The 26,057-nt window shown below is 37.9% G+C and overlaps 2 protein-coding genes and 1 long non-coding RNA gene across 4 annotated transcripts; 2 read left to right on the plus strand and 1 right to left on the minus strand.

Annotated features, from left to right (window-relative positions):
- The first annotated feature begins 122 nt into the window (after positions 1–122).
- Positions 123–25,902, plus strand: LOC119988825 (cysteine-rich repeat secretory protein 38-like). Of its 2 annotated transcripts, none has more exons than XM_038834021.1 (2): positions 123–1,027; positions 25,638–25,902. In XM_038834021.1, exons 1-2 carry the CDS (start codon positions 268–270, stop codon positions 25,715–25,717), a joined length of 840 nt encoding a protein of 279 aa, XP_038689949.1. In that variant the 5' UTR covers positions 123–267; the 3' UTR covers positions 25,718–25,902. The 2 variants fall into 2 exon arrangements, with proteins under 2 accessions (XP_038689949.1, XP_038689950.1); XM_038834022.1 differs by having other exon boundaries at positions 25,621–25,769.
- Positions 5,182–13,096, minus strand: LOC119988822 (putative receptor-like protein kinase At4g00960). Its single transcript, XM_038834014.1, has 8 exons — positions 12,664–13,096; positions 7,201–7,639; positions 6,893–7,027; positions 6,571–6,689; positions 6,245–6,455; positions 5,871–6,111; positions 5,621–5,771; positions 5,182–5,532 (listed from the first exon to the last, which is right to left on the minus strand). The coding sequence occupies exons 1-8, from the start codon at positions 13,051–13,053 to the stop codon at positions 5,182–5,184; spliced, it is 2,037 nt and encodes a 678-aa protein (XP_038689942.1). The 5' UTR covers positions 13,054–13,096.
- On the plus strand, positions 14,565–15,063 carry LOC119988838. Its single transcript, XR_005465675.1, has 3 exons — positions 14,565–14,711; positions 14,827–14,897; positions 14,976–15,063. It is a non-coding gene; the product is annotated as an uncharacterized LOC119988838 (long non-coding RNA).
- Positions 25,903–26,057: the final 155 nt, after the last annotated feature.

Consider the following 26,057-nt stretch of genomic DNA (forward strand, 5'->3'; position numbering starts at 1 on the left):
AATCTCACTTAAAATCTCAATCTAATCACATTTTAGGCAGAGATTGAAGGTTATTAACAGATACATTAACTTAAAAAGCAACTTGTTTTAGTTGATTTCAGTGCCTTCCCATCATTAATCTGAAGAATTAGTTGACTTTTTGAAGCAATAAAAAAACTTCAGCAATGATATTTTGATGAATTTTACTTAGTAAAAGCAAAAGCATATGCATGATCTCTCTCTCTCTCTCTCTCCTTCACCATCCCCATCTCCATAGATTCTCTAAAAATGGAACTATTAGTGATAAGGTTCATCATGTTGTCAATTCTAATGTTGTCATACACTACCATTCTTTGGCTTGTAGTTGCAGACACTAATGTGCTATCTGGGTCAGAATGTTCAGAGGCTGAGAGTGCTGCAACTCAGAATTCATTCCAAACCAATCTCAATAGTCTTCTGAATTCTCTTCCTACAAGTGTGTCTCCTCATGGTGGTTTTTACAAAACCTCAGCAGGGAAAGACTCAGACAAGATATATGGCCTAGTACAATGTAGAGGTGATGTTTCTGCCGCAGATTGTGCCAACTGCACTAAAGAATCTACCAAAGCGGCTTTGCAAGACTGTCCGCGAAGCAAGAAGGTTAAGGTCTGGTTCAAATGGTGCTTCCTACGCTATTCGGATGAGAACTTTTTTGGTATTTGGGATCAATCTTCAGTGGCCTTGACTAATGATACCAATTTCGAAGATTCGTCCATGGTATCAAAAGGACTTAATTTTATGGATGAACTTGCATCTACAGCACCGGAACAGCCTCTGATGTTCCAGACAGCAGTATTGGATGGTGGAGAAAGTGGTAAGAGGTATGGCATGGGTCAGTGCATAAGGGATATCAGTAGGTCTGACTGCAGCAGGTGCTTGGATGCACAGTTGGTGACTTTTAGAACCACAATTGGGAATAAAAGAGGTTGGGAGATTTATGGATCCAGTTGTAGCATGTGGTATCATGACTTCCAGTTCTATTTCAACATTTCAACTCCTGTAAATGATGGTGAGTGTTTTCTTATGTATTTTTGTTCTTTTCTTCTTCTTCTTCATGAATTTTCACACAATCTTCATTATGACTTGAATGTTGCTATTTTAATGATAAAATGGAGTTGATGTGTACAGTTTAATTGGCAATACAGGGGATAAAAGTCACTCATTACATGGAGTGCCAATAGGTGTGGTTCTTGCAGAACTAGTGCTTCTATGGTGGCTCCTATAGCAAAGACAGATTCTTATCTAAGTGGATTTGGTCTGATATCCTTTTTTTTTTCCCTGCCATCATTTGATTAAATGAAGTTCTTCATAATTTGTTGAAGAGCCAGAAGGTGGTTGTGCAGTGGTTTGAGGTCAAGTTATCAGGTTGGGCAATTTTGAGTACTTCCAATTCTTTTATCCGATCTATTTTGAGTACTAGCACCTCTCACATAAGTTAAGCGTTTCCTGGGCCTAGAAACCTTGACGACCGCTTATGAAAAATATAATTTTTGTTTTGTTGCGCTATATCTTTACATGAAAAAGAACTCAGGACACAGAAAAAGAACTATCATTAAGGAAAAGAACTATGACGGATGATTTATCATTAAACTGTTGCTGAATCATCTAGGTTTATTAGTTTAATGCATTCGCGGATGTAATCTATATCTTGTTGCTTAGTGGTAACTGGTAAGTACTGGTTTAGTGGTGCCTACAAACATGAAGCAGCTGCTGGGACTGTAACAATTTCATAAGTTATATAACACAAGTTGAGATCATATAAAAACAAAATATGTATTCAATCAGTGGTATTTGCATCCAAATAAATTGTTTCTCCTCTCCTAAAGTATCTCAAATGCTCCAAAATGATCCAAGAAACCTCTTTACTATCTGGGAACAGTAGTTGGAGATTGTTCCGATGACTGAGAACCTGTTCCTAGCTCTTTCGTCGAAGATTGATCGGACATGATCATAAACCTACCCGTATGGTGTGGAGGTGGCAATGGTTACTGAATTGCTTCCAAGCATGAGAGCAACATTTGACATTGTGGGCCTATCCGCAGGATCATCCTGTACACATAGTAATGCAATGTTGATCCATCTCAAAGCATCGCTTATCGGACAAGTGCAGACTATATCCGGATCTATCAATTCCAAGCCTTTGCCTTCAATCCATAACTTCCATGCCTGTTAAAAGTCATATTAGATAAGTACTTTATCAGAAGAACCTTAAGCCTAAGTGAGCATGGAAAATAGAGACTTACATATGGTAGAAGGCCTTGTGAATTCTGTAAGTTGTAAAATCCTCTGTTCTTTTGACCACTAATGATTTCTAGCATCAGTATTCCAAAACTGTAAACACCTGCATGTAATCTTTTATTTTACTTTATTATCATGTCTTGGATCTTGCTCGTTTATTTTTTGTCAATGTAAGTTTGAAAGCTTCCATAAAAACCACTGACATGAATGATGATTTGTTCCTTTTAATTCACTCTTTGCGTGGTAAGAATGTAAACGGTCAGTTTCGATAGATTTTTTTAAAAGTTTTTTGATAAAAATTTAATCGACCAATTGATCGATTAATGGCGATTATTTCGATTATTCGGTCGGTTATTCATTTGGTTCTCACTAAATAGAGTTTGAAAATAACCGATCGGTTCAGTTAGTTAACCGAACGGTTCGGTTTTGTCGGTAAATTTTTACAACCCTACTGCATGAAATGGGTCTTGATTATTTGTTTTCTGGTAGATTTGCTTTAGTTTTTTGGTAAACTTATTTTTAGGGGAAGTTTGTTTATATTGTTTATCTTTTATATCTTCTTAATGTCTATTTAAAAGAAATTTATGACAATAAATAAATCAGCAGCACGAGATTGACAATTGTAACAGTTGCCTATGTGGAACTTTTGGGCAAAATTCTTTTTTTTTTAAAAAATATACGTGGACAATAAGATCATGACACGTGTGAAAAACAACCAACTGATTTTGAGATTTATCTAAATTATAACAAAATAGTCACTGATAAATAGATAGTGTTTCAAAATGACCATAAAATAATAAGATCATGATAAGTGTGAAGAACAATTACCTGTCTTTGAGGTATATCTAAATTATAACAAAATGTCAAAATTATAGTAAGTGATAAATACATAGTGTTTCAAACTGACCATAAAATCAAAGTTCTACAAACCAAAAGTGTCATCTCCATCCTAAATTCTGGATTATTATCTTAGGTATTCAGATTATAAGTGTCATATCTACCCTCTACATTCTCTCCAACTTTATCAAGTACTGATATTACCTAAGTATTCCATTTGTACACATTTCAGGTATTCGAGGCATGCATCGAAGAAAGAGAGCGAAATTAAGTCGGAATTAGCCATTTTTGAAGACAGATGCAAATTCCAATCGATTGAAAATATTCCCAATTGATCGGAGTTACTATTCACAGCACAACAAACTTCGCAAAATAACTCCGAATTCAAGTGGGTCTAAACCAAAACGACTTCAACTTGTATGAGAAATGACATACGGGTTTAGGGAGGTATAAAGGGTATATTTTAGGGTTTTAGAGACATTCTCTCCCATTTGGGAAGAATCCTTGGAAGCTAGGGCTTAGGAGAACAAGAGGAGGCAGCTTTGGAGCTTGGAGAAGAAAAGGATTTCAGGGGGTTTCTTGATTTCTTTCTCTAATATTGGTAACAATGACTGCTATTCGTGATTATATGATGTATTTGCATTCTTTGAGGAACTAATCCTCTTGCTAGGGCTCTAATGGAGCCCCACCTTGAATATTGAATGAACTTGTTTTGTGATTCTAGATTCCTCTTTCTTGTTGATTGTCTATGGTTGTTTTTAATGCTTTTGGGTGCTTGATTACCATCTGAATGATTTGTTGCCTAGGTTGAGACCGGAAGGAGATACCTAGGGTTGCTTCTCACCATAGATGACATAGGTTGCATGAATCATAGGAACATAGGGACATGACCTATGCAATCGCTGCACGGTTAGTCCACAAATATTAATGAGTCTTTGTCTCTTTAATCTAAAAGGGTTAGAGATAAGGACACTTTGGTGTAACCAGACATGGAGCATCGAAGAGGATAGGGAAACCGATTGTCAATGATTGAAAAGGGAATCAGGGATTAACGAATAAAGAGAAGTCTATTAGATAGGTGGTGGCAACATTAGGTGCTCTAGTACATTGTCTCCTTGATTTATTTGTTAATTGCTTTTAATTACTTAGTGTTAGGTTACAATCAAATCCAATTTTTGATTCTCCATCCAGCATAACTTAACTTTAATTGATATTAATTTGAATTGTCAATACATCCTCGTGGGAATGATAATTTACTCTTCACTTTATTACTTGTGTAATTTGTGCGCTTGTAATTATTTCACATCAATCATCTCCATCCTCTCCAATTCAATTTCCATTATCAGTAGTGTCATCTCCATCCTCTCCAACTCCTACCATCTAAAATCTCAGTGTCATCTCCATCTTTTTCGGTCTAGTAGTATTTTGTCATACTAAAATCAGGCAGGATCATAATGGTAACAAAAACGATCAGAGTTATTATCTATACATTACGCATTAATATCAAAACCAATTTCAGGGGCCAAACTGTTGCCTTTTGAAATTCAAGCCCTAAATTTTTTTTGAAATCCTAGATCTAACAAAACAGGACATTTACTCTAATTTGAAAAGAAAAAGAAAAAGAAACTATTCATCATCATAATTATAGACATTTGTTTACTCAAATATTGTCCACATATTACTATGGGTTATTGCTAATACATCAGTTCGAGTTATTTGTTTATTATGATACGACACAGATTCTTTTAAATTTGATAGTGAAGCCCTCCAACAAATTAAAATTCTTCTTTTCAGTCTCATCTGTTGGTTGACTAACAGATTAAGCACGGGAGACTCATAAACATGTAAACTAACGTGTTTTTCTAATATTCCCGCCTATCGGCCTATGATGGGACTGACCTGGTTTAGTAAAGCCGGAAGAATCAAGAAAGGACTGTATTCCAAATTTCTATATGTAAATCATGAATGATACATGCTTTCATGATGCTATCTCTGTAGGTCTCTGAATCATGAATTGCATTGATAGATTATATAATGAAACTGTGGTGGGAAAATAACAAGAATTCTTGCTCAACATCTCCATGCATACTATCGAGGATAGGACTCAGTAATTGAAGCCTCATTTCTTGACAAAGGGAGAGTTTCAGCGTCCTGTTGTGTTAAACCTGCAGTCACCTGAGAACTACGGCTCAATGACGACGACACATTCGACGCATTGCTGCTTTGAAATAAAAATGCTGGTTGAGAGGGCATTTGAAGATTGGTAGAGTAGCTGCCTAGCATGAGAACAACTGAAGCCATGGTTGGTCTATCTGCCACATTTTCTTGAACACATAGTAAGGCAACATGGATACATCTCATCATTTCATTTCCCGAACCGTTCATTAAAGTTGAATCAACGAAATTGGATGCTGTCCCTTCCTTCCAATGTCTCCATGCCTGCAAGAAATTCATGTATCATTAATTGTCAAATTCGATACAATGAAGACGCAGTTTCTTAAGGCAGGTGTGTTTATATTATACTTACATAGCTCAAAAGGTTTTCTGTGATCTCCCCGTTACTAAAGCAGTTGTTTCTCTGGCCACTCACAATCTCGAGAACTAACACACCAAAACTATAGACATCTAACTTAGCTGAGAACCTTCCATTCAGTGCGTACTCTGGAGCCATATATCCACTGCATATCCAAAAAGTTAATATGATCAATTTTGATTGAGTGAATTAATTGTATGTTAATGAATTCTTACAAAAGGGTTACAACGGGCATCCAACTTACTAGGTTCCCACGATCCTATTGGTATAGATTTGAGTTTCATCCATCTGTTCAAACAGCCTTGCCATGCCAAAATCTGCAATTTTTGGATTCATATCTGCGTCCAACAGAATATTGCTAGCTTTGAGATCACGGTGAATGATTCGAAGCCGAGAATCTTCATGAAGGTAAAGAAGTCCTCGAGTGATGCCTCCAATTATTTTGCTACGGCTTTCCCAGTCAAGTTGCGCGCGCTTGACAGGATCTACATGTTTTCACAAGTACACTAATCATTGAACGAAAAATAGGAATTCTGCTATATATACAGTTCTTATCAATTCTGCAAAGTGTGTGTCCATATTCCTTTGAGACTTCAAGAACCATAAATGAAATAGTACCAAATATGAAGTTATCGAGGCTAGTGTTGGCCACAAACTCGTAAATGAGGATTCTTTCATCTCCTTCCGAGCAGAATCCTAGTAGCCTGACTAAATTACGATGCTGAAGCTTGGCCACTAACAAAAACTCGTTCTTAAACTCAATATTTCCTTGTCCAGAACCCATCGCCAGCCTCTTCACGGCTATTTCTTGTCCATTGTAAAGTCGGCCCTGAAAATGAATCAGGAATAAGTCAAGGATTCAAGATTTCTGGTTTTTTGCAGTTTTCATTAGATTGACCCTTCAACAAATTTATTTTGTTGTTGGATCCTATTTCATTAATTACCTTGTAAACAGCACCAAATCCTCCTTGTCCGATCTTATTTGAAAAATTATCGGTTGCAGTCTTGATTGTGTTAAAGTCGAATTGCAAAGATTCCACGACACTAATTTCATTCACAGCTGCTCAAAAGGGAAAAGATTATCACAAATCAAATTAAAACGCATTGTTTAAGCAGCACCAACACATCCATAGCAGAGACTTTTTACAACATAAAACTTATTTGCCCAATTTTACAACATAAAACTTATTGGCCCAATCATCTTTTTTCTATTCATATCTGAAAGATAAACTCTGAAAGAATGCAAAGAAAGCAGGGTAAAATTACATTCATCAATCTTCTTTGGCTTCCTCTTCCTCTGTCTTAAATAGATGCAGCTGCAGATGCAGAGCATTAGCACCAAAACACTAATAATTGGAATCACAACGACGATAATAGTCCTAGAAGTTTTGCTCTCCTTTCCTGCACAAACGAAATTGTACAGGCTCTTTTCTGATTACGATTTCAAGCAATCAATTTTTAATCTAGTCCCACAACCAGAAACAGAGTAAATCAACAACTCTGTTCCAAACAGAAACATAGTCTAAAAGAAGAGGTTTTTCAAGTAATCAAAAGTTTGAAGCCAATCAACTTACCTCCATCAGGCAGAGTAGTTTGAGGAGGTGACTGTACCGACGGAGGAGGTGACTGTATGGATGTAGGCGGAGAAAGGGTTTCAGCCGTCGATTCATAGAAAGGATATATCTCAAACCTTATATTACAGCTCGGTCTCACCACTCTGCCTCCTTCCCTCCCAGAACAACAATTTGCAAAATCACGGAGTGCACCACCAAGACAATCATCGCAAGCCTGCTCAGTTAAATCAGGGGTGCACTGTGCAAGACCAAATATGGTCTCGAAATCTGGCGCAGGCGTATCTCCAACTGCGAACTTTCGAAGATCACCCCCTTGTTTAGCTCTATTTGTTATATCATCCAACAATGTCCTCAAACTCTGATAGAACTCATTCATATTCGTGACATTTACGGAGTTTGGCATCCGAAAAAAAGGATTTACTTCCATTTCACCATAAATGTGATAGAGCACCAAGTTAGTTGCCATTCCAATTATGGATAGTCCACATACACAGGCTGTAATTATCTTCCCATCACAACTAATATTGTCAAGTAATTGTGTTCATATTGTATAGCTGTTACACAGGTCATCTGTTAACAAGACTAGTGCCGAGAATAGTGTGATCTAATTCACACAAATCATGTATATCAGTTGTATATATACTACATTGGTAATGAATAAAAATAAATCATTTTTCTCCCATATTTTTTATGGTATCGGAGCCTCTCTATTTTGAATAGAGTCCGATCAATCTTCTTTCTTCTACCATTTTCATTCAGTTCGTCTCTTCTTCTTTTCAATATGGACCCTCCTCTAGCACCTGGTACCACTATTGCATCTTCCAGCAACCTAATCCCTACAAATGGAAGTCTGATTTCTCTTAATGCTTCTTCTCAGATTCCATTCAAGCTTGTCAAAAATGGTGGCAATTATGCCTCTTGGAAATCCCAAATGACCAACCTTCTCTTTGGCTATGGACTTCTAGGCTATGTGGATGGAACCTTTCCATGTCCACCACAAACAGATCCTGGACACATTTCATGGAGTTGTCAGGATCGACTCATTATTCTCGGCCTTCAGGCCACGGTACACAGTACCATTGGTCCAACTATCAACAGCTGCAGAACCTCTGCAGATGCATGGAACAAATTAGCAGCAAGCTTCACAAATCGTTCTAACACGCGAATGCTATCTATTATGTCCTCCCTCATGACAAATAAGAAGGAAGGAAAGTCTGTGGCTGAATACATGAGCAGAATCAAGAGTCTAGCCGATGAACTAGCACTAATTGGGCACCCCTTAAATGACGCCCAAATCATGTCGTATGCACTAAATGGTCTTGCCGATGAATTTAAAGAACTTACAACGGCCGTTCGTGTCCGTGATAGTCCCATGACTTTTGAAGATCTCTATGATAAGCTCCTTGATGAGGAGTTGATACGCAATCATGGGGAACACAAGGACGACGAGGTTCCAATTACTGCTCAGACAGCCTACAAAGGTCGTAGTGGAAGAGGTGGCTACCGTGGTGGTAGAGCAGGTCGTCGTGGAGGCTACCATACAGCTAATTCTGGCCATGGGGATTACTACACATCAAACTCTCGCTCACATTACAATCCACCTGGACAATCTTTTGGATCTAACTCTATGTCAAATCCACATGGGCGAGGTATGAACACTTACTCATTTGGTTCCTTTTCTCCTTCCTGGCACTCAAACTCTTTCCAGGGCAATCAAAATCGGTCATGGACTGTTTGCCAACTGTGTGATAAGCCAAGCCATATTGCTAAGACATGTCGTTCAAGTGGACAATCTGGTTCATCAGTCTCGCCACCTCAAGCAAACCTAGCTTCGGGTGACTCAAACAACTCTCCAGACAACTGGTTCCTAGACTCTGGCGCTACACACCACATTACATCTGATCTTGATAACCTGTCTATGCACTCCAAGTATGTTGGCAATGAGAATGTGGTCGTTGGTAATGGTAAAGGCATCTCTATTACTCATACTGGCTCTTCTTCCATTAATTCGCCTAATGCTACATTTACATTAAACAATGTTTTGTGTGCACCCTTGATAAGGAAAAATCTCATCTCTGTTTCCCAATTTTGCAAGCAAAATAATACCTCTATTGAATTCTTTCCTACTTTTTTCCTTGTGAAGGATTTGAATACGGGGGCATCCTTGGTGAAAGGCCGGAGTAGGCACAACCTGTACGAGTGGCCTTCCTCAACAACCAGAGGCATTTCATCTCCCTCTACATCCATTGCTCTCTCTTCTCAGTTGTGGCATCAGCGTCTTGGCCATCCCTCTCCTTCAATCCAGAGACATCTCTTAGCTAGTAACAATCTTTTTGTTTCTGATTCTGCAAATAAATTCTGTGACTCTTGTTTATGTAACAAAAGTCACAAACTGTCATTTCACAATTCTACCATTCAATGTAATCATCCCTTTGATGTGGTTTACTCAGATGTTTGGGGCCCTGCTCCTATAACTTCATTTGGTAATTTTCGGTTTTATGTCATTTTTATTGATTACTTTACCAAATACACTTGGCTTTATCCCCTAAAACACAAATCAGATGTGTTCCACGTTTTTGAAAAATTCCATGCTCTCATCAAGAATTACTTCACCACTAACATCAAAACATTGTATACTGATGGCGGTGGAGAATACAAGGCCCTAACACCTCTTCTTGCCACTCACGGCATTCAGCATCTCACCTCACCCCCTTATACACCTGAACACATTGGTTCCGCTGAACGCAAGCATCGCCATATTGTTGAAACCGGACTTACCCTAGTACATAATGCTGCCCTACCTCTAAAGTTTTGGTCTCATGCCTTCCAAAGTGCGGTATATCTTATAAATCGAATGCCCACTCCAACTCTTCACCAAGATACACCATATCACAAACTATTCGGTCAAAAACCAACCTACGCCTCGCTTCGTGTATTTGGTTGTCTTTGTTACCCTTGGCTTCGTCCTTATAACAGTCATAAACTTGAACCTCGCTCTCGTCCTTGTGTGTATCTTGGTTTCCCCATTTCTCATCATTCGCATATATGTATTGATATATCCTCCAATCGAATCTTTCTTTCACGACATGTTGTTTTCATGGAACACGTATTTCCTTACAAAGATAAATCCTTTCCCGAATTGTGTCTCACTAACAAAATTTTTTCACACTTTCTCTCCAAGTTTACATGTCATCAATCTGGTTCCCCCACTATCACCTCTACCTCTCCTCATGACTCTGCTGTTTCGTCATTTACCTTACCAGAAAATTTTCCACGCTCTCTCAATCCTTCCAACTCATCACCTTCCATGGATGGTACTCAGCAGGTTGTTTCGACTCCACCAACTGTCCAAGATGCCGCAGATTCACTTCCACAACAGGTGAGTTTTCCTTCTTTAACCTCTCCTTCTATTCCTGATATGCCAACTTTACATGCCACTGCTCCAGCTCAACATACTTGCTCACAAACATCACACCTAAACACCTCACCTGACTCACCCCATCCTCAACACCCACCCACCACACCTCCCATCTCTCCTTCCCAAACACCTTCTCCACTTCCACGTATGGTCACTCGGGCTCAAAATAATATCTTCAAACCTAAGAAACCCTTCACTCTTTTCACCAAAACCTCTCATTCTTCCACCAAACCAATTCTATCCAGTGAACCTACCTCCTTTACCCAAGCACAAAAACACCATCATTGGCGCGAAGCCATGAAAGATGAATTTTTGGCTCTACAAAAAAATCAAACCTGGTCTCTTGTTCCTTCTTCCGTCACACAAAATGTTGTTGGGTGTAAATGGGTGTATCGAATTAAAAGAAATCCAGATGGTTCCATTGCTAGGTATAAGGCCCGCCTTGTGGCCAAAGGTTTTCACCAATGACCCGGAATTGACTTCAATGACACTTTTAGTCCTGTTGTCAAACCAGCCACCATACGTCTTGTTCTTACTATTGCTATTACTCATGGATGGACTTTGCACCAATTGGATGTTAACAACGCCTTCTTGCAAGGCACTCTTTCTGAATGTGTTTTTATGCAGCAACCTCAAGGCTTCATTGATTCCCGTTATCCCACACATGTTTGCAAACTCAATAAAGCAATTTATGGACTTCGCCAGGCTCCTCGTGCATGGTACACTGAATTGAAGACATTTCTTCTTGCTTTTGGCTTTCACAATTCCAGAAGTGATGCCTCCCTATTCATCTATAAATCCGGTCCCTACACCATGTACCTCATAGTGTATGTTGATAACATTATTATCACTGGCAACTATGATTCTATTGTTCGTTCCTTCACCACTAAGCTGTCCACCAGGTTTTCTCTAAAAGATCTTGGCAAACTTCACTACTTCCTTGGTGTTGAGACCACTCGGACAAAGAATGGCTTGTTGCTAACTCAGCAGAAATACATCAATGACCTCCTCCAACGCACAAACATGCATGATGCCAAGGCTGTCAGCACTCCTGTGTCTTCCTCAGAAACCCTCCTACTTGACGATGGCTCTTCCTTCCATGACCCAACTGAGTATCGTCAGGTTCTTGGTTCATTACAATATCTTTCTCTTACTCGACCAGATGTTAATTATGCTGTCAGTAAGCTCGCTCAATTCATGCACCGTCCGACTTCAAAGCACTGGATGGCTGTAAAACGGGTCCTTCGATATCTTAAAGGTACCCCCCATTATGGTGTCTTCATCTCAGCTAGCTCTCCACTTACTCTCCATGCCTTTGTTGATGCTGATTGGGCTGGTAATGCTGATACTCGTCACTCCACATCTGCCTATGTCGCATTTCTTGGCTCTACTCCTGTCAGCTGGAGCTCTAGGAAACAATCCACCGTGGCACGTTCATCCACTGAGGCCGAATATCGTGCCATTGCTAGTGCTACTACTGAGGTAAATTGGCTTACTAATTTGCTTGGTGAACTAGGTATTCCCTTACCGATTCCCCCCACCATTTACTGTGACAATCTTGGTGCTATGTATGTTTGCTCCAATCCGGTCTTCCATTCTCGAATGAAGCATATCGCCATCGACTTTCACTTTGTCCGTGAGCAAGTTGCTCGTAAGACACTTCGCATATCCCATGTGCCAACCGCTGATCAACTTGCAGATTCACTAACCAAGCCCCTTGCTCGAAGATAGTTTCTCCTTCATCGTTCCAAGCTTAGTGTCCTACCTGGACTCTTGCGCTTGTGGGGGCATGATAGAGCACCAAGTTAGCTGCCATTCCAATTATGGATAGTCCACATACACAGGCTGTAATTATCTTCCCATCACAACTAATATTGTCAAGTAATTGTGTTCATATTGTATAGCTGTTACACAGGTCATCTGTTAACAAGACTAGTGCCGAGAATAGTGTGATCTAATTCACACAAATCATGTATATCAGTTGTATATATACTACATTGGTAATGAATAAAAATAAATCATTTTTCTCCCATATTTTTTAAAATGGACCTATTGGAGTACCGGAACAAGCATTCGTCGTACCATACAATCCCCTCCTTCTGGTTCGGACAGCGTCTGGGGAGCTCAAAACTAGACGCATTGAGACAATTAAGGCAAACGTCTTTACTGACATCTCCTCTACAAAGTGCAATTGCATTAACTTTATCTGAGCTTTCGCCTTCTGATATATTGTAGAACCCGCCTTTGAATTCTGTGGTGGTAGAGACAGAAGAGCGGAGGCGATTAAGGTTTGTTGAGTAGGTGCTATCGGCAGTGTAGTTACCGTTATCGTTGGAACAGATTGAATCGAGAAAGGTTGGCTGCTGGGCTATGGTGGGAGCAAGAATGTGCATCAGAATCAGAGGAAAAGCTAATAGTAATGTTGAAGAAGCCATTGCCAAGCCCGTTCCCAACCTTGGCGTGTAGAGGGTTTTAATAAGAAAAATTGAAAGATTGATATATGGGTTGACCAGAGCCATGTTGTTTTCTTGGTTTCACACGTGTCAGTGCAAAGAGTAGAACTTTCTTTTACCACTTCGGAGCCGTGAGAGATGAAAGTCTCATGCACGATTTTGTTGTACATAGTTTTTGATAAAATTTTGTATTTTTTGATATTCTTGTAGACCTTCGAAATAATTAACTTACTAAGCGGTATCATTGAACCAAACAAAGCAACAAGTAGTCAAACAAGAAACAGATAAAAGCAACTAAACTATAAGACAAGTCTCCTTAAGTATCCCGTTCGGAAGTACGTTCGCAAGAATGAAATTCAAAGGAAATGAAGGGGGTCCGCACAAGTGATGGAGCATGTGGTTTGAAATATAGAAATTACAACTGTTACAATGAAATGACAATTGTAGCTGGATTGAGGCATGAGTTTCTCGCTTTTTTCAAGGATATTCGAACTCTTTTCAAATATTTTATGTGTAATGGTGTTATAAATGTGGATTATGTGAAATCTTGTAAATCCACTAACGAAGGCCTTAACAAGAGATATGATTTCGAGTATTGTAGGGGTAAATTTTACAATCGTTGAATAGTCAACTTTATCTTTGAGAGGCTAGTCTGCACCTTTGAACCCTGCAAGCGTCACAACAAGAACAACCGTGAAAGCTCTTGGACTGAATTGGCGGGTGCCGGTAGTAGAGGCTCCAACGATCAAGTCAGTAATGGTTGAAGATGGGAGTCCGGTGATGGTTTGAGTGTTTGTGGCTGAATGTTTTAGTGAGGGGTAAGAGAGTTTATGTCTTTGGTTTGCAGTGTTCGAATCCCCTTCTCCAAGGTAGAAGAAGAGTATTTATATGAAAGCGAGGACTGACCTCGGAAGTTGTGTTGCCCACTTGTGTCCTATTGGATGGGATTGCATGGTGTAAGTGTATGAAAGTCAAGTATCTCGGTGGTGTCAGGGTTGATAGATGAAAAGTAAGGTGAGGATGTTAGGACATATGAGGTGATTGTGACACGTGTCAGTCAGGATATGGATAGTAGTGTGGGCAACAATTAATGTATGGATGTTGTATGATAGAAGATCATACTTGGGGATATGTACCTGTCATGTCCATGAATGTTGGTGTGAACAGGATTGGATGATGCTCCCTTGATCATACGATGAGTTGATGCTCGGGTGTGCCAACGCCTTTGCTATGGTGGCACCATCGTGTGGATGCCAATACAATAAAGATACTATGAGACATAGTTCCTGTGAAAACCCAAATTTAAAAAAAAAAAAAAAAAAAGGTGAAGCGTCTGGACACCCAAACAAGTGTCCAGACACCTCGAGCAAATTTTGAGCAGTTTTACACTCTGTCTCGATTTGTTCATAAAGTGTCCGGACACTTTATGAGCCGTCCGGACACTCGACGATAAATTTCGTTTTAAAACACATTGGGACAGTTCTGGGTTTATTTTTTCACTGGTTTTGACAGAGAGCGCCGAGAGAGAGAGAGAACCAAAGAGAAAAGAAGGATTTTGGTGTGAATCAAGGAGGAAGGAGCTTGAATTGAAGCTTTTGGACTTTCTAAAGCTTGGTTTTCAAGATTTCTTCAAGATTGAGGTAAGATTTCCATGGATTTGAAGCTAGGGTTTATGGGTTTTGTGGGATTTCGTGAAATTGGAGGTTTTGGGGTAAAAGTTGTTGTTTAATCAAAGTTTATGGATATTGATGTTAGATTTGAGCTTGGATTGAAGTGTGGAGGTAGGAGGAGAAGGGATTGAGCAAGGGTTTGAAGAATTGACTAAGGTAAGTGTTTTTATTGTGAATTTATGTGTTGAAATTGATATTGTTGGAAGGGAAATGATTGTAAATGTTATAAATTAGGTTATTGGAACTTGGAGAAGTGGTTGCTAGAGTTGTGGTGAGGTTTTTGCTCAAACGAGGTAGGGATTTTCTTAACCCTCAATTTCGAACACTTTTGGCTACCCGAATTACGGACAATTTCACTCCGTCTTATTGTTCAAGGGGAAACAAACCTTTGCATGTATACTATTGTGCGTGAGATACCCTTGTTGTTAAATGATTGTGTTTGAGGCATTACCCTTAGACTCTCGGTCACCTATCGAGTAGTCAATGCTCTTTATCATATGTTTGAATGAAATTACACGCAAATGAATTCAGTTGCATAATATTAATGTGTGACATTGCATTATGGTAGAAATGGAGGATTGGATTGTGGTATGTACGTCAACGTGTACTAGTGGTTCCGGTTATTTGGCTCTAGTGACACGGTTGATGGTACTTGTATGAACATGCACTAGTGGTTCCGGTTAATTGGCTCTAGTGGCATGGTATGGAGTATTTGTGAGAGCATGTGCCAGTGGTTCAGGCTAATTAGCTCTAGCGACATGGCTCGGTTAGGTGTACGGAATTGCATTTGTTTGACAACATGACATATTGTTGCATTGCGTTATTTCTTTATAATATTCCGGACTGGTTTCTTATTTTATACTCCTATTCATTATCCCTACTGAGCCTCCTGCTCTCGTTTATTTTTCCCCCTCCTTAGGTGATATAGGTACTAGCGCTAGTGCTCCGACTACGGATCAGCAGGGAGGAGCGTGACGCGGATGGCCTGGACTTGGGGTGGTTTGTTGTTTGATTTTGTGTGGTGTTTGATTAGTCTTTGGCTTAAGTGTATATTGGGATATATACGTAATGTTTGGGATAAATGATGATTTTGGATGGTTAGGCTTGATGCCTTGGCATGTATGTGTGTATGATGATTTATGTTTGGGATGATATGGCCGGAGGCCCTGGATATTTAGTTTGGTGGTATGAAAAATTGTTGGTTTAAATTGTTATATGTTGTGCATGAGGCATTCCCCGATATACGGGGAGGTGCTGCCGGATTTTTGTTTAACTTTGTGTTGGTATAATGGTATTTGAGTCCTTGTTTTGGGTGGCGGCACGTGGGTTCACACACGTGTTGCCAATAAGTCACGTTCCTGGAACGGGGCGTGATAGTTCCTGTCTAAGGAAAAGTTACTGTGAATACAATAAAGCAAGTATAAGGGGAGACGTTAGCCGTTATAGTCAGACATGGTGTCAGACATACTTGCATGACAATACTGTCACTAAATAGTGCCTCGAAGGTTGTACGTGAGTCTCAGAGTGATCCCTAATGTGGGCCTAAATGTGTTGGTTAGGCCCCATGGACTAGGATAGTCCAACTCGGGGTTGTCGTTATATGGCCTAGTAAGGCCACACGAATTTTGGTAACTATAAGTACATCGAGAGGATGAGTTTAAAACCTATGGAATCAGGAGACACATACGAGGATACCCAACTGAGGGATCAGAGATCTTCTAACAATGGGAAGTACGAATCATGAGGTGGTCGACAATGTACTATTTTCTTCATTCATCCCTATGATGTATGTGCGAGTAAATACTCATTTTGGTCATTGAAAGATATGACTTATTTCATCTCTACCACTGAGTTTTGAGAAATTTTAAAACTTTAGTACTAAATTGAAACGAGCCATATTTTTCGATGAGTTAAATGAGTATTTACTCATATGTGGAGTTATCCGTATTGTTTTGGAGGTTGAGTTTTCTAAAAATCTTATTGAATTTTATAACTCATATGAGTGGAGTATTAGATGTTCAGGAACACATTAACATATTTTACCTATATAAATATGGGAATGGGGTCGCTCCTAACGAATATTTTTGGTGAATTCTCAAAAGACACATGAAAACTAGGATCATCAAAAGGCCGTAATGTGATGGTTGTGGAAACTTATGTCTACACTTGGACTATTGTGTGTGATCGATGAATCTTTATCATCTTAAAGCAGTCATAGTTCAAATTTTATATTACTATTGACTTTGGCTATGGAGTAGAGGTTGTTGGTTCACTAAATGGAGGTTCAATGTAAAAACAGACCTTAATAATGCATGATAATCCTCTCTTCGGTATATTACTTTTCTTTTATTTAAAATAGGTGCGCCAAGCTTGGTGTATTACAAATTAAATCGAAAATTTCACACACATTGTTGAGTTTTGATAAAAAAATCTGGTGTAAAAGGCAAAGAAATTCTGGACAGGTGTTGAATCGTCCGGATAGTTGAGTGTGTCGTCCATGGCTAGTGCGAATTAGCTACAACGAGCAAAAAAAAGGCATAATTGTCCGGACAGCTCGAGGAGTCGTCCGGATAGCTAACGGGCAGGTGCAGTTTCTGGATAGTTTTAATACTGCGAAAGAGTCCCAGTTGTGATGAAACTCATTTTTCAAGTTGGTCTCTAGTTAGTAATGTTATTGCTATTATATTTGCAACTAGAAACATCTTGGGGAGGGACTCTTAGATAAAATTAAACTAGGAGATTTTGTATTACTATAAATACTAGTGATTTATTAGTGTTTTTGGTAGAGAGAAATCAAAGGGTTGTGCGCGGTGAGCATTGAGAGAGAATAAAGGGTTTTATTCTCGTGTTTGACCTAGGTCTCTTGATGAGATATTCAAGATGTAGAATGTTAGAGATATAAGCTAGAAGTGAGATTTCTGATAATCTCTTGGGCTCTTAGTATTATTGGGTTTCTTAGGTAGAGAGCTCACTGAGAATATGGTTGTATAAATTTTTCATATAGTAAAGTTTATCTTGGTTGTCTTTTAATAACACTCGTGTTTGACATTTTTTTTTCATGTTAATTTGATTTTTGTTTCGGATAAGAAAATATATCATTGAATTTGTAAAAGCAATCAAAGTAAAAATATAATTTTTTAAAAAAAAATATTTGAAGCCTTAGTGTAACTAATAAGAAACATCTCCTTGAATTGTTGTGATAAATTTGAATTTGGATGTAAACCGAAGATGCAAGGAAGTAAGGAGATTGGATGAAATGAGTTTCCAAGCTTCGTTTGGTACTACTAAACGGAGCCTTTGGACCGAACTCATTGTGTAATCAATATTCAGTGGTGAACCCCGGCATATACCATTGGGGGCACGACCCCAGTCAAATTTTTTTTCACTATTACGTTATATATTTATGACAAATTGACCCTAAGGGCCCCAATCAAAAAAATGAGGCCCCCAATTCACTAATTCTCTTCCCCTTCACTCATAAGTCCTAGACCCTAACTTTATCTTGTCACTTGTCAAGTCCACTGTCCACTGTCCACTTGTCAAACTCAAGCCCCTCAAATCCCCTTAATCTCTCAACCCATCTCCCCGCCTCTTCCGTGTCAACAAACAATTAACAGAACCCTAAGTCCAGGCTATAGGCGATTTCGAGGAGTTATTTGAATCTACTACTAATGATGTAATGATTTTGTAATAAGGTGTTTTAAAAATATGAAAACTCGTAGAGAATAATTGTGATAATTACAATCTATTTTTGTATTACTTTTGAATTATTATCAACATATTTTTCTCATTACGGTCCATATTCATAAATCGATTACATACATAACCTCCAAAAAAATTCCGAGAATGCTACCCCCGGACCCCGCACCACTTTCGTGCCCCATCCGCCACTGTCAATACTTGATGAGGAAGATGTAGTATTCAACGGAATAGTTGACCCAACACATAATAAAGTTTCTCATGCGTTTACCATGAAAATGAGCAACCTTGAACCCATGGCGTCAAACTAAAGCTTCTAGTACGTAAGCCATGGAAGTCAGCCAACTTCGGCAATTCAAAAAGAAAAAGTATAAACTACTACTTCGGCGAAACTTATAAATAATAGGAAAAATTAAGGATAAGTCATTCATTGGAGAGTTTTCTTCCAATACGAACATTCTTAAAAGTCTTATTTCATAAAATTCATGTAGTTTATATTAATATTCCAAAAAAGACAAAAAAATTAAAATATATGATTTTATTGTCTAAAATACCCTCATCGACATCCTCAAACATGTCACATGCCTCCTGCACATGATTCATCTCTGACCTCCGCCGCCGGAAGCTTCGTCTCCGCTCCTTATGGCTTATTCGAGAGTTCTATGGCATTTTTAGTGATTTTTCATCCCGATTTTTATTGTATTCAAACTAGATCTACCATACTCACCATGAGATTTGTAAATCTTGTTGTTTTCCTTCGATTTATCATCACAACATTATTTTCGACAGTTTTTGTGGTGATTTTCGTGATTTTTTGGTTCTAATTTGGGATATACAGATTGTAGGTCATTTGTTATATGTTTCTATTAATTTGATATCTATCATAATGTTATCTGTATTGGTAAATATTATCTGTCTTGTTAAAATGTTATGTCTTTAATGAAATATTATATGTTTGAAGTTCCAGAACAGATAACATATCTGAAACAGATATAATATCTGTGAATTCATATTCGATTTCAGAAGAAAAAAAGAATTCGAAAAAGCAATAAAACCTCAAAAGTGATGCATCTTGGTCCGTGGAGTTGATTGGGGGTGTTGATGGTCGTCGACGTTGTCTATGTTGGCTGGATCTAGCTCTTTTCCAAACAGTGGTCGTGATTTCATGAAGTTTTTCCAACGACTTAAGGGACAATCGACCATCGATGATGATTGAGCTTTGATCGGGCTGACCTAGAGTTTCATTTCGATAGTTTGTTCATCGAAAATGATGGTTGGACGACCAACTTTTGGTGGCCGAGTGAAGGAAAAAGAAGAGAGAGAAAATGAGAGGATGAAGAAGCATGTCACGCGTGAAAGTAGGATTGCTTCTCAAGGTCATTTTGGTAAGTTGCTAGGTTTTGTCATTTTTTCTAAAGTTTTGTTTAAGTTGTCCTTGTTAGAATATAATTTTAATTATTCTTATGGGTAAAAAGCCTTAAATAATATTGAACCACTTAAGAACACTGAAATGGACGACATTTTTTAGAAATCCATTCCACCCTAAACAATCAATTAAATTGTTCGCTTTGGGATTCCAAATCCCATGAATACATCGGATTATCCTCATAGGTTTGTTTCTCCCAAGCCCAATAAGTGGGCGAAGCCCATCTCACCAAGTTAGAGAAAAAGCTTAATTGATTATAATGAAATGTGATTGTCCTTATAAAGAAGGATACATCCACACATCTTTATGATGTGGTATCTACGATGTAATATTACATCAATAGTGATAGCCCAAGTAATGTTAGCCCAAGTAATGGTAGCCCAAAAGAGTCCAAATCTACATGGCAATGCCATGTTAACAATCTAGTTGGCAAAAATTTAAAATTCAAAAATTTCACTCTCTTATCTTTCAAGAAACTCTGTCATACCCACACTCTCTCTCCATTTCTCTCTCTCTCTCTCCTCTATCCCCTTTTCGCTCTTTCTTTCTATCCTATCCCTCTCTCTTCTCCTCACGGTAAAAACAAAAGTCGACCGTCTGGTCACCGATCATGGCCACCGACACACCAAACTGAATCATCGGAGTGCCGTGACTCATCTCCAACCTTCGTTTGCCATCAACATCTATCTATTTCGCTGGAATCTAGCTTTAAAGTCGTGACAAAACGAAGTTTTGGAGCCCAATTCGGCCACTGTAGGCCATCCCTTCACGAACTAGCACCATCACTAGAATTGTTGGGATTATGTCCTAAAAACTTATCATGTATGATGATAGTTATGAGATTTATTGATAAATATTTAATATTGCATTTTGTGTATTAGATGTCTTTTCATTTATGTATGAATGTTCCATCAACGTCTAGGGATGTTATTTATAGTAATCTTGGATACTCAGATACATTTTATGTGTGTGTATAGACAGACATAAGATTCACTATTACATCCGAAATAAATTAGCCACAACCAGATTAACGAAGATAAGCACTTTGTTGATATAGGTTGTAGTGCATGGACATCTCCAAATAGGGGAGTGGTTTGTCTTGACTACTAGAGAGGATTCTCGGATTGGTGCACTAGTGTATGTAAGGCAACATACATTGACAGACTTACATGGGAAAGATAAGCTTGAGTAGGTCAATACTTTCACACTTATAGCATGTGTGTTTTGATTCATCAATGAGTGAGACACACACTATTATCGATATACTCGATGGATTGGATGTATGCCACTAGGGTGTGGGAGCACACCTACAATATAGTCATTCATGCACTCTTGGGTTACGAAAGTGTACGCACCCACCTGAGAGGTTCAAATTAATCTACCCAGAAACTATGCACATTGATCTTTATGGATCAAGCGTTGGTATTTAGTTTGATCGACGAGTCAATCTAATACACTTACTAGATAGATACAAAGGAACCGAGAGCTCAGGGGAAATATGGACTTTGGAGTGTTTGATAGTACACAAACTCTCACTCCAACTTACCGGGTGTTGCATGGAGGATATATTCGTACACATCTCATAGGTAAGGATAAGTTTCTAATAAGAAAAGCTTCGATGTAAGAATTGTACATCTCTGGGAGTTCATCCATAGTTCATGTGGTGTCATTCGAACATGGATTGAAATATTATTCTTAGTCATAGAGCTTGACGATAAAGAATAATATTTCAGGAGCCTAGATATGTATGTCCTATAGAGTCCCCTTGATAGCCCATTGTAGTATGTCGTCCTATTAAAGGAAGATCGACAAATTACACCATATCACATTGGTTATTGGGATAGTACAAGAATATAATTTGTATAACAAATAGATATAATTTTATTGGGTTTTGGTTTCCCAAAGATAACCCTAAGATGAAATTATTTTTGTTAAGATATACAAAATTCTTGTAAGCGTATTGATAATAAAATAATAAGTCTCAGAATTTCGATTTAGATTGTAAATAAAATTTACATAATCGAAATGAAAGTCAAGAATGGACGAAGGACCAATATAATATTTGAGCCTTCAATTCTTAAAAAATTGGGCCAAAGGAAAACGTAGAGGTCCAATAAAGTTGGACGGATCCTAAAGATTCTATTTTGGACCAAGATAGGCCCAACCCATGCCTTGCAATGCAAGACATGGTCCGCCTTACTAGGATTCCTAAAAGTCAGCCGATTACAACTTGAATTGGTTGTCAATTTTGTTAGTGTCCTAATTCCAATGGAATTGAAAATTCAAACACCTAGTGAGACTTATTTAATTCTATATAAATACAACACCTTCTATTTTTTGTTTAGGTATTGGTTTTGCAGTCTTTGCACAGCCGCTTAACACAAATAAAAAAAGAAAAGAAAAAGGAACAGTGAAATCCTACAGTGGCCGAGTGTTACATTCACTTAAAACGAGTGTTACATTCACACAAAAATGTAGCAACAGTGTGTGTGATTGTTGTTTCACCACCAATCGATGATTCTTTGTTTTGCTCATTTGCAAGGAGATAAGGGGAATACCAAAGAAACGACATAGGGGTATCAAATTGGTAGAGATCAAGACGGTGATTTGTGCATTCAAGTAAGGACCTAAGACAGTGATTTGTGCATTCAAGTAAGGACCTAGATATTGAAGAGGTTGGTTATTTTTCTAAACACCCTTCATGCCATGATTGTGTGTTTGGTTGATCTAGAATTAATTTCGTATGGATATAAACCTAGAAGCATGCTAGGATTAGTTACAAAGATTAAAACTAAATTTAGTATGTTTGTATGCCATGTTAAGAATATTATTTGTAACCAAATAAATTTTTAGAAGCATGCTACGCAAACATACTTGGGCCGTGCGGTACATATGGGTTGTAGAGCATCGTTCGTTAAATTTTTTATTTGTACATATGCTAAGACGATCCTAGAAAGCTTCCGCTGCATGTCTAAATTATGAGTTTTGATTGTTTCATTTCATTATATACCTCTTTGGACAAAGTATCTCCATATCTGTAACTGAAATTAGTTGTTCCATTATTTTAATCAGTGAAATAGCTAAAAATTCACTATTTTAAGTTCAAGAATCAATCTCAGAATGTTATTCCATCTCATTAATCAGTGGAATGACTAAAAATCCATTATTTTAAGTTTCAAGAATCAATCTCAGAACGTTATTCCATCGTTTTAATCAGTGTAATGGCTAAAAATGCACTATTTTAAGTCTAAGAATCAATTTCATAACGTTATTCCATTATATTAATCAATGGAATGACTAAAAATCCATTATTTTAAGTTCAAGAATCAATCTCAGAACGTTATTCTATTATTTTAATCAGTGGAATGACTAAAAATCCACTATTTTAAATCCAATAATCAATCTCCGAACATTATTCCATTGTATTAATCAGTGGAATGTCTAAAAATCTATCATTTTAAGTTCAATAATCAATCTCGGAACGTTATTCCATTGTTTTAATAAGTGGAATGACTAAAAATTTATTATTTTAAATTCAAGAATCAATCTCGGAATGCTATTCCATTTGTTTTAATCAGTGGAATGGGTAAAAGAAACCATTATTTTAAGTTAATCAATTTCAGAACGTTATTCGATTGTTTAAATCAATCAAATGGATAAAGAAATCATTATTTTAAGTTTAAAAATATCTCAATACGTTACTCCATTGCTTTAATCAGTAGAATAGGTGAAAAACTATTGTTTTAAGTTCAAGAATCAATCTCAGAAATTTAAACTCAATAATCAATCTCAAAACAACAAAAATGATAAAAAAAAGGGATAAGTATCACAAAAACCCTCAAACTTATCAAAAAAGGTCAATTCAGCCCTTAAACTTTTTTTCGTGCCAAATCAGCCCCTCAACTTCAGATAACGGGCCATGTTAACCTTTCATCTCGCTACTGTTAAAAATTGCTGATGTGTTCATTATTATCTGACATGGCTCTGTTTTTAATAAAAATATAAAATACGTGTAAAATATGACATGGTTAAAAAAATAAAATTAAAACACAAAAGAAAATAAAATAGATGAGAGTAAAAAACCCTGAATTCTCTCCCCCTCTCTACCTCCTCCTCCTCCTCCCTCTTCTGTCGGCCCATTCTTCCTCCTTCAAATCCCTCTTCTGGATCTATACCCGACCTCTCTAACCTTACTACTCTCAAGCTTCTCTTCTTGTCTCACAATAACTTCTCCGGTGATTTCCCTTCATCAATAACTTCGATTTTTCAGATTGTACCGTCTCGATTTGTCGTTCAAAAACTTTACAAGCAAGATTTCATAGAGATCAACCGTTTGACTCATTTACTCACTCTCCGTCTCGAGAACAACATGTTTTCTGGTTCGATTACCGGTTTGAATATGCTTAATTTGTAAGATGTCAACGTCACCGGAAATCGGATATCCAGTGAAATACCAAAATCGGGTCTATGTGGATCTCCAATACAGAGTTGTAAAGGCATTGTAAGTGACCCAACAAGACCTGGATCTGACGGGGCTGTAGCTTCACCAGTAATTCCGGCTAATAACCCCAAAACTGTACCATCATCACCAAGTGCACTGCTTTCAAGTACATAACCCCAAAGCCCCACTAATAGAAGACGCCACGGAGTAGCTAAAATAAGTCCAATAGCTCTAATCGCTATCATCCTCGGCGATGTTTTAGTCCTTGCGCTGATCTCTCTCATTCTCTACTACCATGGAGGGTTCAGGCATTTTTGATGGAAGATGAAAGCTTTTTATTTTTTAAATAATAAATAAAATCATAACACATGTCAACATTTCATTGACTAATGCCATGTGTATGCCACATCAGATAACATTAAAAGAATAAAAATTATAAATCAGCAATTAACGGCAATATTAACAATTTTTAATGGAAAAATAGACAGAAGGGCTAACGTGACCCATTTTCTGAAGTTGAGGAGTTGATTTGACACGAAAAAAAGTTTGAGGGCTAAATTGACCTTTTTTTGTAAGTTTGAGGGTTTTTGTGATACTTATCCCTAAAAAAAATCTATGGAATAAATAACTACAATAGAAGATGTTAATCCACCTCAAAACCCACCAAATTTGCAACAACTTTTGTACAAAAATAATTCAACAACAACCCCACTATAATTCACTAGAGCAAAAAGTCTTAATATTCAAAGCATACCCATTTGAAATTGGTGTTCAAAAATCAATGGAATGACAAAAGAGATCAAGGGAATAAATATTCCAACCACTATTCCGGCCATTCAAGGGCTGGGATCAATCTTCAGTGGCCTTGACTAATGATACCGATTTCGAAGATTCATCCGTGGTATCAAAAGGACTTAATTTTATGGATGAACTTGCATCGACAGCACCGGAACAACCTTTGATGTTCCAGACAGTAGTATTGGATGGTAGAGAAAGTGGTAAGAGGTATGTTATGGGTCAGTGCATAAGGGATATCAGTAAGTCTGACTGCAGCATGTGCTTGGATGCACAGTTGATGAGTTTTAGAACCACAATTGGGAATAAAAGAGGTTGGGAGATTTATGGATCTAGTTGTAGCATGTGGTATCATGACTTCCAGTTCTATCTCGACATTTCAACTCCTATAAATGATGGTGAGTGTTTTCTTATGGATTTTTTGTTCTTTTCTTCTTCTTCTTCCTGAATTTTCACACAATTTTCATTATGACTTGAATGTTACTACTTTAATGATAAAATGGAGTTGATGTGTACAGTTTAATTGGCAATACAGGGGATAGAAGTCTCTCATTACCTGGAGTACCAATTGGTGTGGCTCTTGCAGAACTAGTGCTTCTATGGTGGCTCCTATAGCAAAGACAGATTCTTATCTAAGTGGATTTGGTCTAATATCCTTTTTTTTCGTGCCATCATTTGATTAAATGAAGTTCTTCATAATTTGTTGAAGAGCCAGAAGGTGGTTGTGCAGTGGTTTGAGGTCAAGTTATCAGGTTGGGCAATTTTGAGTACTTTCAATTCTTTTATCCGATCTATTTTGAGTCCTAGCACCTCTCACATAAGTTAAGCGTTTCCTGGGCCTAGAAACCTTGACGACCGCTTATGAAAAATAAATCCATACCAACCCGTGACCCAGATGGGATAACTTTTGTTGCGCTATATCTTTACATGAAAAAGAACTCGGACACAGAAAAAG

This window comes from Tripterygium wilfordii, chromosome 21 (assembly GCF_013401445.1).
Source record: "Tripterygium wilfordii isolate XIE 37 chromosome 21, ASM1340144v1, whole genome shotgun sequence".
NCBI lineage: Eukaryota > Viridiplantae > Streptophyta > Magnoliopsida > Celastrales > Celastraceae > Tripterygium > Tripterygium wilfordii.